This window comes from Gallus gallus, chromosome 3 (genome assembly GCF_016699485.2).
Source record: "Gallus gallus isolate bGalGal1 chromosome 3, bGalGal1.mat.broiler.GRCg7b, whole genome shotgun sequence".
Taxonomy (NCBI): domain Eukaryota; kingdom Metazoa; phylum Chordata; class Aves; order Galliformes; family Phasianidae; genus Gallus; species Gallus gallus.
Genome location: NC_052534.1, coordinates 13230268 through 13247439, shown reverse-complemented (window position 1 = coordinate 13247439; position 17172 = coordinate 13230268). Strand labels below are relative to the sequence as shown.

Sequence of the window (17172 nt, the reverse complement as noted above, 5' to 3'; positions counted from 1 at the left end):
AGCAGCTGACAATTACCCTCATTTAGAAGTAACATCCAAAATGCACACTAATAGTACCTTCTTAATACTTGCCTGGTTTTCAGATTCATTATCAACTTTTAAATTTCATAAAACCTATTATTCATTTGTTTTCAAATATTATGCAAAATTTTATTTGGTCATTTTTGGAGACGTAGCTAAAGGAAAACAATGCTAAGCTGTAGTTTGGAAATTTCTTTAAGAGGGTTTGCTGCCAGGGAAACTGCAGGCCAACAAATCCTATATGTATACCACACGTAGTTGAACAGCTGAAGAATTTTCTGTTTTCTCTTCAAGTTTCCACTTTTGACACTTCAATATTTTGTCACTTTTTTGATTTTTATTTTTTTTCCCCTCTCATCTTTTGTGTTTAACTCAATCTGATGCAAGGCTGAACCATGCAGTGCCTCTTGCCTTCCCTTCTCTGAGCTGTGCATTGTTGTCCTTGGCATCTGTCAGCATTGGCATGGATCAGTTCACTGATTCCTCTGAAAACAAGGATTTTTTTTTTCTTTTTTGCTGTTGTTGTTGTTTGCATGGTTAGCTTTCAGTGGCCAGGTTCTCACCATGTGGCTGCATAAATGCTCATGTTGATGCAGAGGCTTTTGGCAGGACTGCATGTTTGATAAGGGTGAGATTTCCCTTTTAACGTCAGTGTAGCTTTAAAGAGTGCTGTGATACTATTGTTTTTGACTTGGTCATAAAGAAGAAAGCTACGGCAGTTGTAAAATATTCACTCTTGTCACAGGTGTCTGCCTCCTCTCCTTGGATGTCACCACTTCTAAATGACAGAGTTTGCCAAAATGTCTGTGTGTTTGCACCTCATCTTGTTGTAATTCAGCCTTTCGTACAAACCGAAGTTCATTGAGCTTTCAGCTAATGCACCCAATGAGTGGGAGCAGCTGGGGTGTGTGCTTCCTGCTGCCAACCCTGATGTGGGGGCAGAAAGCTCTGCAAAAGGGGAGGGGAGGATACCTGAGTGGTAATGTGGGAGATTGCTGCAGCATGATTTGTTAGAACTTGTCTTAGTTTCTTCTTATAGCTTGCAAACAGACTGATTCATTTTCTGCATGGCAGAAAATGTCATAGCTGTCTGCCGTTTGTTATAGTAATGTTCCAGAGAGGTGGACAAATGATGAAATCCGACAGTTATTTCAATTAATCAAGACTAGGGAAGGCTGTGGAGGATTTCAGAAAAACCTCACAGGGATTGGTGCAAGAGCGTTAGGACTGTAAATGAAAATCAGTTGATAAAGGTGAAGTCTTTCTACTGAAAAGAGCAATTACAGTGTTTGTGCATACTGCTGAGTGAATAAACTAAAATCTCTGGAAAAAGGCCGAAAGTATGCTACAAGGAACCAAATGAAAAATCTTAATTCAGTAGTAGTATTTATAGGTCAATGAAACCAGATATTGATGGATATAAGGAATGAAATGAAAAGTATTATCTGAATTGTCTTAATGCCAGTTAGCAAGTTGAGCATGTCTTCATTAAAACATTATGTACTTCTCATAGTGCAAAGTGTAGGTGAAGGGTAGTAGTAGTACGTAGAGCCCCGTAACTGCAGCATAAATTCTTAAGCATGTAGAAGTATTTCCAGATGAAGCAATCTTCAAAAAGGAGGGACAAATTGAGTAATCTTTTACTGATTTTAGTAGTTGCTTCTTATATGAATACTCCAGTTGATTTAAGTACAACTACTTAGCAGCATTCACAAGATCCCATTTGTCAAAGCCTTGTGGTTATTTAAGATATTATCATCTGTCATCATCCTTTCACCTCCTTCATTTTGCTCTCCCCTCTCACTCTCTTGCTGTCCCAGTTTATCCTCGTGTTTAATACAGATCAGAGCTCAGATTGTAGACTTTTCACTGAATGATGTTCTTCCCTCTCGGCAGACTTTGAGAGGATGAGCACTTCCAACAAAGGTGTAGGGTGTAAAGCTGGCAGTGTTAATGTTTACATCTAAAGTAAACTTTTACTTAGTTTTATTTAGTTGCCATGCATCTGAGAGATTTTGATAACTAGTGTGGAAAGATTTTACTTGAGATTTTGGTAATTTTCTATATTCCTCTTGTTAAAAGAATTTGTCAGATTTTTCCTTTTTTTTTTTTTTTTTTTTTTTTTTTTTTTGAAGAGCAGCCTGTTCCTCAGCCTCCAACAGAGAGCTGTTAAAACTGATTGAAACTGTACAGCTTGACTGAAAAGTAAGCTGAGGCCTATGATGGTACGGTTCACGGAAAGATGTTTGAACAGTCTTGAACTTCTACTGGTCAGTTGGGTAATTCACGCCCAAGCCTTATGGCAGACATTTCTGATAAGTGTCTTTGCACACATTCTGTGCGTATTTATATTGTGAAAAAGTTTCCATTTTGTTGTAATAAATAGTGACTGTGACCTGAGTTTGGAAATGAATACCTTGATACAGAATGCATTTTCTGTTTCTCGTTTCCTTGTGTTGCATTTTTAATCCTTAACAGAAATCTTAACAGGTTGTTCTGTCATTGCTGGAACTTAACAAAGCAGCTTTTTTTGTATTTATCATAAATCATCTTTTGCCTTCTGCCAGCCACCAGCTTTGACCATAATGCCACTGATATCCTGGTTTACTTCTTGTATCCAGTCCACTTGAATGACTCCAGCTCCCTCCTGTTTGATTCACTGCAACGTTGCTGCAATGACTGAGCTACCCTCTTTAGAAACATTTATAAGGGTTTAAAATATTAGAAAAGGAAAGTTGTTTCTTTTTTTTTTTCAGCTTTCTTTAAGCATGCAATAGCTGACTGGCTTTGAGAGTTTTGTAAGTCTGTTGGTGTTTTCTTGAGTTCACATGTGGGTTTAGAAACTATCTGGAGGGACCAATCCACAGCATGAGCTCAGAAATCTTGGGGGTTTGCAGAGCTGGGTGTTTTGTTCTGGAAACCAGGCTAACACATTGACTAAACTGTTGAACAGTAATTCTCCCCTATGCTGTGCACTTCTGCTTATTACATATTTTGCTCACGTATAACCAACAAATCAAGAATTAAGGTTAGTCTTTCCAAGATCTCCTACAGTTCTTAAATGCTGTTATAATTGTGTAGAGAGAACAGTTATTCTTAAAAGTCTGTGTACTCTCTTCAGATTTTTTTTTTCTAAGAATGACTGTTTTGAGTAAATGAACGCAGTATTGCATATGTCATATGTTTTAAGTACTGCTTGATTCTGCTATACCATTTAGATTTGGCAGGCAGATAGAGGATTCTAATATCAGGCTGCTAAAAGCTGTAGCACAAGATTACAGGGGTGGCTTGCTTTTCCACATACCCGTGTGAAAGTTAGTAGTAGATTCTTTCTCTTATGGTAAGTTGAGGGAAGTAACTGAGCTCCATATGAAACTGCTGTTGTCTTGGTTATTGAAAAAGTCTCTTAAGAATAAAATGTTCATTTTATGTGAATGTTCTCATCAAGAACTGAACTGTAAGATTAATTGCAAAGGTTGGCTGTTGATCAGTGTTTATTAGGCATTCGTTTTCTTCTTCTTAACATATATATATATATATATATATATATATATATATATATATGTTAAACTTCCTTAAATTTTTCCTTATTGACTTCTGTAAAGATTATTTTGTTTGAAAAGCCATTCTGTTTTCCTCAGTTTCTTATCAGTGGACATTCTCTCTGAAGATAGAATCTGAGTCTGCTAGCATCAGTGTATAAAATTAGAATGATTAATAGCTCAATTACTTAACATTAATTTTAACATTTTTTGCCTTCAAGCAAATACACACACAGTATATTGAGTGCTTCTTGAGTATGTAAATAAATCATTTGTTTTGAGAACACTTTCTGTGGCTTTAGAATAAGTGTTATGTATTTTCTTGCTGCTTGTGTTAGATACATTTGTCAAGTGTTAAACAGGCCCCCTTCTAACTTCAATTTTTTTTAATACAGTATCACAATTTTTGGTTTAAGCCTTTTGCAGCTTATTAAGAATTTTCCTTTTTTTTCTGTTATCTTGAAAGGTAACTCTGAATTTCCTAAATTCGTAGCAGTTTGGGATTCTTCCTATAAGCAAAATATCACTAAAATCCAAATAAAAGACTTAAGTAGCAGAAAGGCATTTTCCTCATATAGTTTGTATGTTTTAAGCCAATCTGATCCTTTGGGAACCTTTGGAGTGTACATCAGAGGGCTTTGTAGTGAATTGGTCCAATCTTGGACTAAGTAGTACATATCATAGGTGCTCCTGACCAGCAAAAGCTTAACAGTTGAGATCCATAAAATCAGATCAAAATGAATTTTGGTGGTAGATAGTAAAGGCTGCTGATCTGGGAGTTAGATTTTGCTTTCTGTGCTAAGCTGATAGGTCTTCTGGTTGTGCACTGAGAGGATCCTGTTTTCTCAGCTTATTACCCTAGTTTCAACTTTCTCAGAAGAATGTATTTCAAAACCATCATCGTTCCTTAAAAATAGCTGCTTCAAATGGGAAATCACTACTCCCATGTGAAACATGGAAAGTGGTCCTTGCTATTTTTACTGCAACTTTCTGACATACAGAACAGTCCATTTGAAAATGTAGAGCAACATTTTGCAAGTCTAATCAAGGAATTGTATTTCAGGTTGAGAATAGTATCCTTTTCTGTACTTGGAAAATTACTGTGAATGTTTTACAGTGCAGGAGTTCTGACTGAGAGAGCTGGGGCTGCTCAGCCTGGAGAAGAGAAGGCTCTGGGGAGACCTGAGAGCAGCCTTTCAGTATCCAAAGGGGGCCTATAAGAAAGAAAGGGACAGACTCTTTAGCATAGTCTGTTGTGATAGGGCAAGGGGAAATGGTTTCAAAGTAGGGAGGTTTAGATTGGGTATAAGAAAAGTTTTTTGCAGTAAGGGTGATGAGGCACTGGAACAGGTTGCCCAGAGATGTGGTGGATGCACTATCCCTGGAGTCATTCAAGATCAGGCTGGATGGGGCACTGAGCAACGTGATCGATCTGTAGGTGTCCCTGTTCACTGCAGGAGAGTTGAACTAGATGACCTTCAAAGATGACCCACTCAAACAATTTTATGATTCTGTAAATAGAATCTGTAAGGCAGCTACATTGCTATGCTGGAAACACTGTAAGCTTTGCCTCACATAGAAGTCATGGAATGACTGGAAGAAGATTTTCATTCATGTATGGTAGGGCAGAAGGCTAGACCCAAGGTCCTATCACTGCCTGTTTTCTGTCAGTTAGATTATAGTATCTGATTCATCCTTCACTAGCAAGCCCTCCTACTTGTATGATGAGTCCTTTTCTGTTTACCAGATTGAATAGCCCTGTCTGACCTCTCTGCTGGGCGTCTATTATAATAGTGTTGAGATCTAAAGGTCTATGTGATTGAGCTTATGATACTGCTAATGTGACACTGACATTAAGAAAAATCATGCAATTGCAACTTACATAAAGTTCCCAAGAATAAGTATTTAACTGATTTTTTTTTCACTAATTTTAATTTTTTTCATGTGTGTGACTGGGATAATACTTTATATCATTTCTTCATCTATATTGTTACGTTCAGTCTGACGTTGGGGACTGTCTAGCTGCATGTGCTATATGAGGCCTCAGTGGGGACTCTTATATGCCACTCCAATGTTAAATATGATTTATGGGACTCATTGATGTTTTCTATTAAGTTTTTTTTTGATGAGAAACTTGAGCCACATTGATAAGTGCAACTCAAAAACAATGTGGTTTGTTTCCTTTAAGCAGACATGAAATTTAATTATCCCTTAATGTTACTTTATTGGTACATAAGCATGTGCAACAGTTATCCTGAACATAGTAAGAGACAACTAGAAAACATGGACCCAAACCAGAGGAGGGAATTGGGGCAGCATTGTTTGCTTTGAATTTTTTTCTTTCAGACCTCCATCCCAAACCCCTGATTGAAAAAAAAAAAAAGTGTGAGCGATACTGTCAGGCTTATTTGTGGAAAAGGCCAAACCTTTCAGCCTTCTTCACTTCAGACAGTGAGCTGTAAGGATACTTGATGTCTGCAAATCCATAAATAGTTCTTTTGCAAGTATTTAATGGTGCATTGCTGAACTGAGCTGTGCTGGAAAGAGCTGCAGATGGCAGCCGCCCTTCTTTGGGATGTTTTGGAAGGTTTATTTTTAATTTTGAGTTTGAGTGTAGGTAGTAGAAGAATGGATTTCCGATTTGAGAGCCTTAAAGCAAGTATATTGTGTGCCTAACAGTCATGTTTAAGTGTAGGTGTGAGCAGAGGTTTTTGTGTTTTTCCAGACATCTCTTTGGACAAACGCTAAGGATCTTCAGAGCAGGTTTTGCGAGGTTGGTATTTTGAGCAGGTAGGGTAGTAAGTCTTTGTAAGCTTCATTTCTGCACGCCCTTAGCTGAGTTTTAGTGACAAAAAAGGAGTGAGCTTACCCTAGGATTTTAAGAGCACAGATTTCTAATAGATCTTGGCAGTTCAAGGGCTAAAGAAGCATTTTAATCTTTCGTGCCCACCCAGTCTCTATACAAATGTAAATATGTCTGTCTTTAACAATTTGCCAAGAAATGTGGTTTTAATTTGTTAGCAGCAACCCCACTCCCTGCAGCTCTTTCAGAGTCAAGTCACAAGTCTGGCGGTGCTTTGACGTTTTTCTCTGTCATGGTGTCATTGTTTATATGATGTCTGCTTCTGCTGTCCTCCTTTTTATGCCTGGAATATTTTTCTTTAATTATTTCACTGCCTAAAAGGAATTTGGGATTACTAGACAGGATGAGAACAGATTAGTTTTTTTTTTCTTTCTTTAACAAGTTCTGAGGTTCCCATAGGAAATAAATAGTATTCCCAAAACAGACAGGGCTTTTTATTTTTCTTAATTAACTAAAATTATTAAGTCTAATAAAGAAAATAAAGGAAGTATCACCAGTAATGGCTGAGTGTCTTAGTTGTATATGGAGTGCCCATTGTTGTTATTTGTGACTCTTTGCCTTCTATTGTGAACTTATTCCAGCCGTAGGGAGTTTACATCACTCCTAATAGCAAAAGGCTCTTTGGTTCCCACAGAGTTTTTCAAAGACTGACTCATATGCCTCATGTTAATTGTTCAGCTCTCAAAATACAGCACTTACAGGGTGTGGTTCCAAGGGGAAAATCTACTGTACTTAGAGGGCATGTTCAGAAGTGTTTCACATATAAATCATTTTGATTTTTTATTTTTTTAATACCTTAACCCTTTTCTGTCACTGTGTTGTGCGATAAGTTTCTGGCAAACAAAATGAAAGGTTGATGATGACATAGCGAACATGTTCAGAATGGAAGGGCAAACCATCCACTTCCAGTCTGACTCAACTCGCAGCGGAATGGCTTTGTTATCTCTGCCTCTCTCTGGGGTCTGCCCTTCACACCCTCGACTGCACATTCCAGACAGCAGTCGTTCTCTGCTCATAATGGGATGCAAGTTAGAACTGAGGTTTATTGCTTTCCTGCAGTAGTAAGTATGTGTGGACAGCAACTGTCCGCAATCCTCCCTGTCTGCACTGACACATGGCTTTTTGTACAAAGTGCTACTTTCCACCCATTGTTTACCATATCTAGAAAAATCATCTTAGTGGTCTGGTGATCCTATTGTAGTCTGCCTCATTGATGTTCTCAGCTGAGGACTGAAGCAGATGTGGTGTAATTAGCCTTTCCAACTACCATCACTTGCAATGAGGGAAGTTCAGATGCTTCTGTTTGTACTGCTCTGGCTAAGTAAGAGTGCTCTCCGGCTGCTCTGATACAGCATTATTGTGCAAGATCCTTCAGTCTGAGTTGTGCAGATGTTACTGGAAGTCAAAATAGTTTCTACAGACTTTACAGTTAGAGTCTGTGCATTCTCTCACAAGTAGCAAAGATCTTTTAGTATCATCATAATATTTCCTTCTTTAATAGCTCATAAAATATGAAAACATATGAAATTAGGAGAGTGCGTATCTCTAGCAGGGATAGAAGCAGCAATTCATCCTTCAGATTAAACTAGTCAGGCTTGATTTTTGAGATTGAAATCGCTTTGCACGCATGTCCAATGTATTTTGTGCTTACTGTAAACACGTTTTGCAGTGTTAGTGCACAGAACTTCATGCATCTGTTAATGCACACACAAACATTTGTACAGATTGCCTTTGAAATGAAGGCTCAAAACAGCTGTAGTTTTCTAAAGTGTCAGAAGGGCCCATTTTCTTTGCCTGACTTGACTACCCTCTTTCTGCTTACAAGACAGAAAACTGATTTCACTGCTTTGTTCTTCTGGAAGGAGAGGTGGGATTCACTCCCTCTCCAATAAAAACTGAAATGGGCAGGGCTTAATCCCATCTCAGTGACAGGTTCCCGAGAGGTGTTCCAGGTAACTGTCATGTACATGCTTTGCCTCCTGCCTCTGCTGTCCCTCTGTGCTTCCCTTCTTTCATACCTCCTGGCCTTTAGGGTGCTGCATTTAGAGCTCAGATGAAGAAATGGTATCAAGAAGCACTCCCTACATTTGATGACCCCCAATCAGAAGTTTCATCATTTGATTTAATGAAGAAAAAAAACTGTCAGAGGACAGGAGACACAAAACCTCTTCTCTTCTTGACTTTGTAATGTTTTTTTTTCTCTCTCTAGCCTCAGAGATGATATTTTTTTGAAGTGTGTGGTGGTTAATAGTGAAGTCAGCAACTGGCCCTTCCCTCATTGAGATCCTTTCATTGTGAAAGGAAATGCTCACAGCTTGAAGAAAAAGAGCATTTTCCTTCCCTCCCTGTTGCCTCAATCTCATATTATATAAAAATATGGTACTGCTGTTAGCTGAGACCAGAAAGAATTCCCCTGTTGTCCGGTAGTAGCCAACCACCACAAGCTGTGAGTGTTTGAATGTTAGTATTAAAAGTTTTAACCCTTACCTTCTTAAATGAGTAAGTAATACTCTGTATATTTTTTGTAAGTATGGAAAATTATGGGAATTCTTCTGAGAATAAGTGTATAGACCACTGCGCCAGTCAGTCTCTTCTGAAAAAAAACTGACAAACATGCTCCTGTCTGCAAGAGAGATTCCTGGCATTTGTCACAGTTTGAGCCACAAAGATGTCAAATATTTGCCAACAGTTTCCTCAGATGGTTTGGAAAGTTACATCCTTTATGTTGCAGTCCTGTTTGTTTGCGGTATATTTTAGCATATGAAATATGTTCATTGGGAGTCTGAAAAGCGAGTGAACTGACTAGACTCCCAAGTATTAAAAGATTATAAATAATTCTGTTCTTAGCTGTTTCTTTTAGACTGCTCAGATCAGAATAATAAAGAACATCTGCAACTCTTAGTATTAGAAATGGAGCTTAATGTTGAATAATCATATCTTGATGTGTCACGTTTCAAACCTGTGTTTTCTTTTGGAACAGAAAGAAGTTTCCAATGGGACATCTGAATATTTTGCTGAATCTGCTGAGAACAGAAAGCTTAAGCTTAGTCTGAACGAACAGATAAAGCAAGATATCTTGAAGGAAATGTATGTCTCTTTTTTCTAAGTTGTTATATTTATAATCTGATAGAATTTGTGTTAATAGAATCTAGTCTATGTTATAAAATGTCAAATAATAGGAACTTCTCTGTAAAAGATTATTCAACATTATTAGGGCTGCTGTTCTGCTGTGAATAAAGCACATAAAATGGTCTTTCTTATTCTGTATGACATAAAAATAAAAGCTGTTATAATCCACATAGATATCTCCAGTAGCACGAGGCAGAACCAAAACAGGGTGTCTTTTTCTTGAAAGAAGCTCTGAGCCAAAATAAGTAAGTGCTGTTTGAGTATGGTGAAAAACACTTGCAAATATGTATTTCATTTGTTTTGAGAATCTGCAGTGGTTGTTTGATAGTCAGGATATTTTGCCACAGCTGAAGAGTGCCCTGCACAACTCTAGCCTGTAGTGGATGAGGGCTTTTGTTGGTCAGCTGAGCATGTTGCCCGCTGTACCAGGGTGCTATTTTTATTTCCACCAACTGCCAGAAGTTCCACATATTTAGTATATCAACTGTGGACTTGGGGATTTGCTATGAACTCTGGCAACTTCAATTTTAACACATCTTGTTTTGTTTGTTGTTTTTAGAAGGGAGATCAGATTTGGAGGAATGCCAGTTCTACCTATTTTGTAGGAAGCACTTTTCCAGAGAGTTAAATATCAACCTGGGATCTGCTCGGTGCCAGGAGACCAGTGGAAGGCAGTCCCAGTATGGGATACTCTATAACAATGTCTTTAGACTGAAAACTTTAAGTAGGCAGCTTCAGTACTCGTGCATAAAGTTCATTTCACAATCTATGTGAAGTTTGGATTTGTAGGTAACGCACACTGCTGAGGAGTGTTTGTGAACTGATGCTCCATCATGTCTGTCGTGATTGATTCCCTTTTCCTATATAATTCCTTTCAGAGTATCTTCTGCATGCATTACCTAAGTCCTTCCCAGATGAGCCCGCTTGATATTAGATGAGTGGTGGTTAGCTTTAAAGTAGTGCTTTGAAATGTCCTGGGAAAAATTCCAGAGGAATGCTTCTAAACTAGAGATTAGAAAGTCGCACAGGCGTGCACGCTGCTTCTCCAGCCTGCCCCCCTCTATTCTTTAGATATACATTATGCATACGGATATCTGGGAATGGTTTGAAATCATTTAGGCACTTATGAAATACTATTTTATCTAGCCGGTTTGGGAAGGAATTCAGTATACTTATGTTGTGCTGACCTTTAACACTTGTAATGAATCCAGTTCTGCCTCTTGGAATAGAATGTGAACTCCTTAGTGGCTTAGTCATTAATAAGTAGGGTTCCCCTAGTGCAGTGGAAAATCAGATGGATAATACTTGATATTATCCACACTAGACAAACATTACTGCTTGTCAAGATGATATACGGGGATTTTTTTTCCACTTTCAAAAAGAGAGTTGCCCTGGTGGTCTTTCAGAGTTTGTAAGAAGGGCAAATTGAGACAGCAAATGTTCCTTTTTATTAAAAACAATATCCCTTTTTATTGCAGTGTGAAAAGGACAAAAAAGGGGAAAAATAGCGTGAGCAAACCTCAAACCAGCAAGGACTCCAAGAAAGTGGATCTTGGCTCACTGGGCTCACAGACAGGGAACAGAAAGAATGACTGTCAAACTTCTCCCGGTCCTCAATCAGAAGTGAAATGGAGGAGCACAGGGCGGCTAAAGAACTGCATAAATACAGCTGAGAGCAACTTGGAGTTTCCTGTTTTAGAGCTGGAAAATAATGTTAATCAAAGACAGCCAGAGGATGCTAGCAGCCAGCAAAAACCTCACTTTGTGGAGCAGTTGAAGTCAAGACTTCTAAGCAAGAATTCTCCTTGTAGCTATGAGTCAGCACTGCTAGGCCCAAAACAAAATCAAAAAACAACCGAAACGCAGGCTCAACAAAAGAGTTGTAGTTCAGAAGAAAAGTTAGACCTTTTCAAAGAAATATCCTCTGAAGAGGCTCCTTTAATTCCTAGCAACACAGAAAGGAGTAAGTGCAGCGATGATCATTTAGGTCTGTTCTTGGAGGAGAAGACCCCACTTAATTCCAGGTTGTTTTCTAAACAAGACTTAACAGAAATTGCATCTGATGAAGAGTTAATTACTTTTGGAAAAAACCTCTCCCGGCCTCTTCCTATGAGGACAAACCAAAACGAGCCAGGCACAGCCACTGAAGAGTTACCTGTGGTGCCTTCATCGTCCTATTTAGAAATGCAGGCCGTGTCTTCAGAGCAGCTGATCCAAAAAAGGAAAAAAGAAGGTGAAGATGGTCTCAGGAAGTTAAAACTACGAAGGCTTAAGAAGCCATAAAGACTGAAATATCACCTTAATAGTGTGGGCGGACAGCCAGATTTGTGTTTGGAAAGCATATATAAAAAGTAGGAAATTTAAAAAAAAATAATTAAAAAACATATATTTTTAAAAAGTCAAAATTAGATGAAATTTTAAATAATCAGCTAATGAGGCATCTTAGCTATTTGGAACTGTAATGAAGATAATTATATCTTTTCAAATTAGATGCATAAATATTGTACAAACCAAATGTAGTACTTAGAAAAAGAAAAATCTCCTATAACGTACTATTTACTAAGCAAAATTTCAGATCAGTGGTTGTTTTGCTACTATTAAAAAGTCCTGACAGCTGATGACAGTATGAGTTCAAACCACTTTTGTAATCTCTTAATAGCTACAGTTATCCTTCCCCCCCTCCCTTGTTTCTAAACAGTTTATTTTATTTTAGTAAAAATTAATCCTTTTTCTGTGTTAGAAAGTTTGTGGTTTATTCATATGATGTTTACCAGAGTAAGGCAAATCGAGGTTATTTCAAATAAATCTTTAACCAGATTTTAATATTACTGATAATTGAAGGGCCACGTTTTCAGTTGGCTTTCCTTTGCTTGGGCAGTTTGCACATGAATGTGTGTTTCTAAACTGAGCTGTGGATACAAGTGATCATGCATTCCCTGTCTGTAAAAACGTAACACAAACGTGCACTCAGGTTTCAAAATCAACCCTTGTTTGTGTGTGAGGACACCACATGGTGCTGTTCAGCTGTTAGCAATTGGAATTTTTTAAGATAGAGGTAATTTTTAATCGTTCAGTTCTTTTTAGTACTCTTTTTGTAACTTGCATGCTAACGTGCTATGGAAATGTAACTTCTTATTTCATGTTTATATCTTTAAATGGTTAAAATAAAATGGCAAGCAGTTTCCTTTCGATCCTTCTCTCAAAATCTGTGTGAGCACAGACATTTTATGTGAAGCAAACTCTGCAAAATTCTTCCTGACAAACACTTAGGCTGTGAATAGGCCCATTTAGATTCATGGGGAGATCTGCGTCCGTAGCACGAGAGTTGGTGTGTAGTACAGGTTAGAGTTAATAACTCAGCAGCTGTCAGCAAAGCACTGACAGTTGAACAGCATTATTGTTTCTATAAAAAACTTCTGCTTTTGCTGTAAATGAAAAAGATTCTGCACGCCTGCTAGAATACATGTTCTTTTTTTTTTTCTTTCAGCCTGTTTACATGTTACTCACAGTGCTTTGCAGTAAGGTTGCTAATGCTTACCAATCTCCAGGCTCTGCAGAAAGGTCTTTCGTAGTAACAAGCAAAAGGGAGGCTGCAAATGAACCTGTGTTTGGAAGAATAGCCTGAGGTATGTTTACTGCTCTTTTGTATGGGCTCGAGACACTGCTAGTAAGGACTTGAAAGAGATATAAAGAGTGTAAGGACATCTAGTTAAGTTTCAGAGAAATAAAAGTAAGTAAAACAGAATTGTTTGATTATTTATATTAAGGTCTCAGCCATTTTTGAGATGGCTTATATAAGTCCTTACAGTGAATAATATGATAACAAATGGTACAAGTGTGTATATATATATATATTCTAGTGTGCAGTTTTACATTCCCATTATTTTTTATTCAAGTGTTAGAATCCAGAGCTTCACCACGTATATCTTGTATCATTGAATATTACTATTCTTACTAGTTTGGCCTTATAATTACAGATTAGTTTTACTTGTAATTGAGTAACATATCTGCATGCACCCTTAAAAATGACTGTCATACTTTTGTATGGACAGATAAAATCATTGCCTTTTCTGCAGCTGAGAGCACTTGATTTTGCTGATAGGATATTTTGTTTTGTTACTTAGAGTGCTGTTTGCCATCACCTTACTGATAACATGAGAGCATCTTCTGTTTAAAAGAGCAATTTTGTGAAATCACGAAATGTAGGGCTAGATTGTTTACAAGTGAGCTTACAGGCTCAGAACAATTATAGTGAACTTAACAGTGAACTGGAGTTGTTGGCTTGTTAGGTTCCTAGGCTTGTTTGTGAGACCCACTGCTGTCTAGATGTGTATTTAGAGGTTAATTTGAAAAGCTATCTCTTGGATCCTTTCAGAAATGGAGGGGGTTTTAGGGAAAAGGTTTTGATATCATCATTTCTGGATTTTAGGTGGTGTTACTGCTCAGAATTGTTCTTTCTTCTCCTCTGTGCAGCAGGACTACTACAAAAGTTTCCCTTTTGCAAATGCTATGGGGGTTTAATGTGATACCTGAACTGTGTTGTTAGCATATGCCTCTGTTGTCTGTCTGCTTTAACCTGAGGTTCTTCTCCAGAGTCTTGGGGTTTTTCTTTATCTGCAGTCCACCTGCATCCAGATGACTGACAGATGTGTGTGGTCTGGCATGCTCTAGAAACGCTAACCTGGTTTCCAAGTCATGGTTAGGATCAGGAGGAAAAAAATGCCTGCTGGAAACTGAGCCCCAGTAATGGAAAACGAACAGCTTTCAAGTCTTGGCCCAGGCTTGCTATTACAAATTTGCTACAGAGCAGCATTAGCATACCTTTTTTATTAAAGATATTAAGTATTTAAGGCTCTATTCTGTTATGAAACTTCCATTGAAGCACAGAAATAATGTCTTCATTTTTTTCTTCTGGGTTTGTTTTTATGTTTTGCTTTTTTCTTCAGTGCTTCTTTGAACTTCTGTGAAATATATGTAGGTCTGAGGAGCTGACTGGCTGAAGCCTGTGGTCTGCTTAATTTGGTCTGTGCTGTTTGCTGATAGCAAAACAATCCTTTCCCAGCCAAACTAATGTGTGCAGACTATCATTTCCAGTATGTCTTACAAAGAAGCAGTTAAAATATTTGTTTAGTGAACCTGTGTATTTAAACACACATCAAAGGCTAGGCCAGCCTTTTACATATTTATTTATTAAAAGGAAGCAGCTGATGTAAAATATCCCTTGCCCAGTGCTGATCTGTAGGAAAGTTTTTAGCTGCTAAAACAGTTCTATTTGGGTGATAGGCACTGTGCTAGTTCTGACAATTGTCAAATTGTAGTTCTGCATACAAGGTTCTACAGCGTATAGGAGCGTGTTATTGCCACCGCATAGTTGCATTTCAATGCAACACTTGACTTGAAGAACATCAGGAACACTTGTTTCTAACAAAAAAAAGGAAAATTTTAAGAACAAAACTCTTCATTACTACAAAATATTTTGTCTGAGTGAGGTGTTAGATAAACTTACTGGGACATTTTTTTTTTATCAGTGTAAACTTCCTTCCCTCTCACAGCTCTGCGCGTGGGTCACATTCTTTGGGTTGTAATCGGCATTTTCATATCATCATCTCATTGGCTTCTGAAGGGAAAGTTGATCTTTTTTTTAAGAAAAATTATAGAGGAAGTAACTTTTTGTTTGCATTGAAAAGCAGTTGAAGTAAGAATGATGTAAAATGTAACTAGAATATCCATGTTGTTCATGTTTACAGTAGTTATCTCCTTGTCTGTACTGGTACCTAAGAAAATGTTTCCTGTTGTATTAAAACACTCCAATGCAAAGAGCAAACACAATAGTATTAAGAGTCTTTGAGCAGCAGTGGAAAATGTGGCTTGGCCTCAGAAATTAGGTTTAATACAAGGCACTCCTCACTTTGCATTCTGCTTTTTTCTTCTCTAATAAGCATTAAGTAGTATCCAGAAAACTGTGTGAAGGAAAGATTGGGTGTTGGGGAAACAGCAGCACACTGAGCCTTTCATCAAAGGGATATCAAGGTGTTCTGCAACTGAACCTGAGAGGAATATGAATATGCTTATTTTGATGGTTGAGAGCAAGCAGTTTCTTCATGGTAACACATGTTGGTTAAGGAGCTCATACTGCAAAGTCTTTCATCAACTTGTTCATCTATTTCTTAACACAGTTCATCTATTTCTCTCTTCTTGCTCACTTCTTTATTCCAGATAACTTCCATGGAACCTGGTAGCATGTGACCTTGTCCCTTCAGCAATGGCAAGAAGGTGACATTTTTAGATTGGGACTTTTTGTTCTGCATTGGCTTATGCTAAGAATTTGTATAACAGTTGCGAAAATGATGTAGTGCCCTAGGGCATTTCAGCTGTAACCTGGAATTTGTCCAGGGAAAGAGCCTCCAACATCCTAACTCCTTTACCACATGTTTCAGTTATTCCAGAGTTGGGAATTCGTTGCTGTGAGTGGTAGCAATGTGCTTTTTGTGAATGAGAAATTCACTGATTTGCTCCTATTTTGCCAAAGATATGTCCTTTAGTAGAGCTGAGATAACCCCTTCAGTTATTACCTCAGCAGCAGGAATTAGTAATCTAGCTCTGGAACTGCTTTATTTTCTGCCAGAATAATTGTCTTTGTGATTATGCACCAAGTCTTTAAAGAAAAGGGTCCAGAGCTATAATTTGAGAGATGTGCATGCCCCGTTTTAATATGATCTCATAACACTAGAATGAAAAGAATAGAAGTTTATTCCTCCACCCTGTAGAGAAACTGGTTAGAACAATTTGCACATCACAGAGAAGGAGCTTGCTGGAAGCTGTGGGCTGGAACTCTGGTCTGACGCCTGTCTGATACTGCAGCACTCCCAGCTGCCCCAGCACTTGGTAAGCCATCTGCCAACCATCCGGTGGCCAGCAGACTGCTCACAACCTTCAACTCTTTTCTCCTCCACGTCCGAAAATTGGAATTAATCACATTCAGCACAGCTATTTTTCTGTTTGGTTTTGTTTTCCCTTTGGTTTGGGAATAATAGCTAGCCTTTAAAAACAGACTGTAAACAGTAATCACGATGACCACTGGTGTCAATACTGCAAAATGAGAAGCTAAAAAATTCTTGAATATCAAGCATCTGTTAGTATCTTGCTTCTTTTAGAAAGGGAGGAGGAGCTTATGCAATCACTTCCATCTTCTGGGGAGGAAAAGGCTGAATTTGGTACTTCCCTTGTCAGTACTTCTCATCTTCTTTGCAGACACGAATATAAAAATTGCCTTTGCCTTGTGACTCGTTTCGGGGGAACTTTGCAAAGCCCAAGGGCTGCAATCCAAGCTCAAGGGTAAAGGCTGGAGCAGGCACACTGGGGATAGCAGACAACAAGCTGCATCATGCAGTCTTCGAGGAGCAAAGGAGAAAGTAACCACGTACATTTCCTAGCTTGCCAGAGAGCTGATTGATAATATTAACTCTTGCCATGGAGAGGTGTCCATTGGTGCAAGAACAAGTATTGCCTCTGTAAAGAGAATAATATTTTCGTATGTGAAAATAGCTTTAGGATTGCTAGTCTCATATTTATGCCCTGAGCTAGTTTGTGTTACTTAGATGCTGGGCTTCAAATATA

The 17172-nt window shown here is 38.1% G+C and overlaps 1 protein-coding gene across 6 annotated transcripts in view; it reads left to right on the top strand.

Moving 5' to 3' along the window:
* The window catches only part of SLX4IP (SLX4 interacting protein), a 102061-nt gene that overhangs the window by 64486 nt on the left and 20403 nt on the right, over window positions 1-17172 (top strand). For 2 of the 6 annotated variants that reach the window (XR_005858077.2, XR_005858078.2), the window contains exons 8-10: window positions 9407-9513; window positions 11034-11788; window positions 13043-13181. Coding sequence is in view for 3 of the 6 variants with exons in the window: in NM_001199412.2 (NP_001186341.1) it covers window positions 9407-9513; window positions 11034-11838 (912 nt within the window). In the remaining 3 variants the exon portion in view is untranslated. Of the gene's footprint in view, window positions 1-9406; window positions 9514-11033; window positions 12747-13042; window positions 15468-17172 lie in introns of those variants that run through there. The other 4 variants (NM_001199412.2, XM_040696952.2, XR_005858076.2 and 1 more) reach the window with 3 other exon arrangements.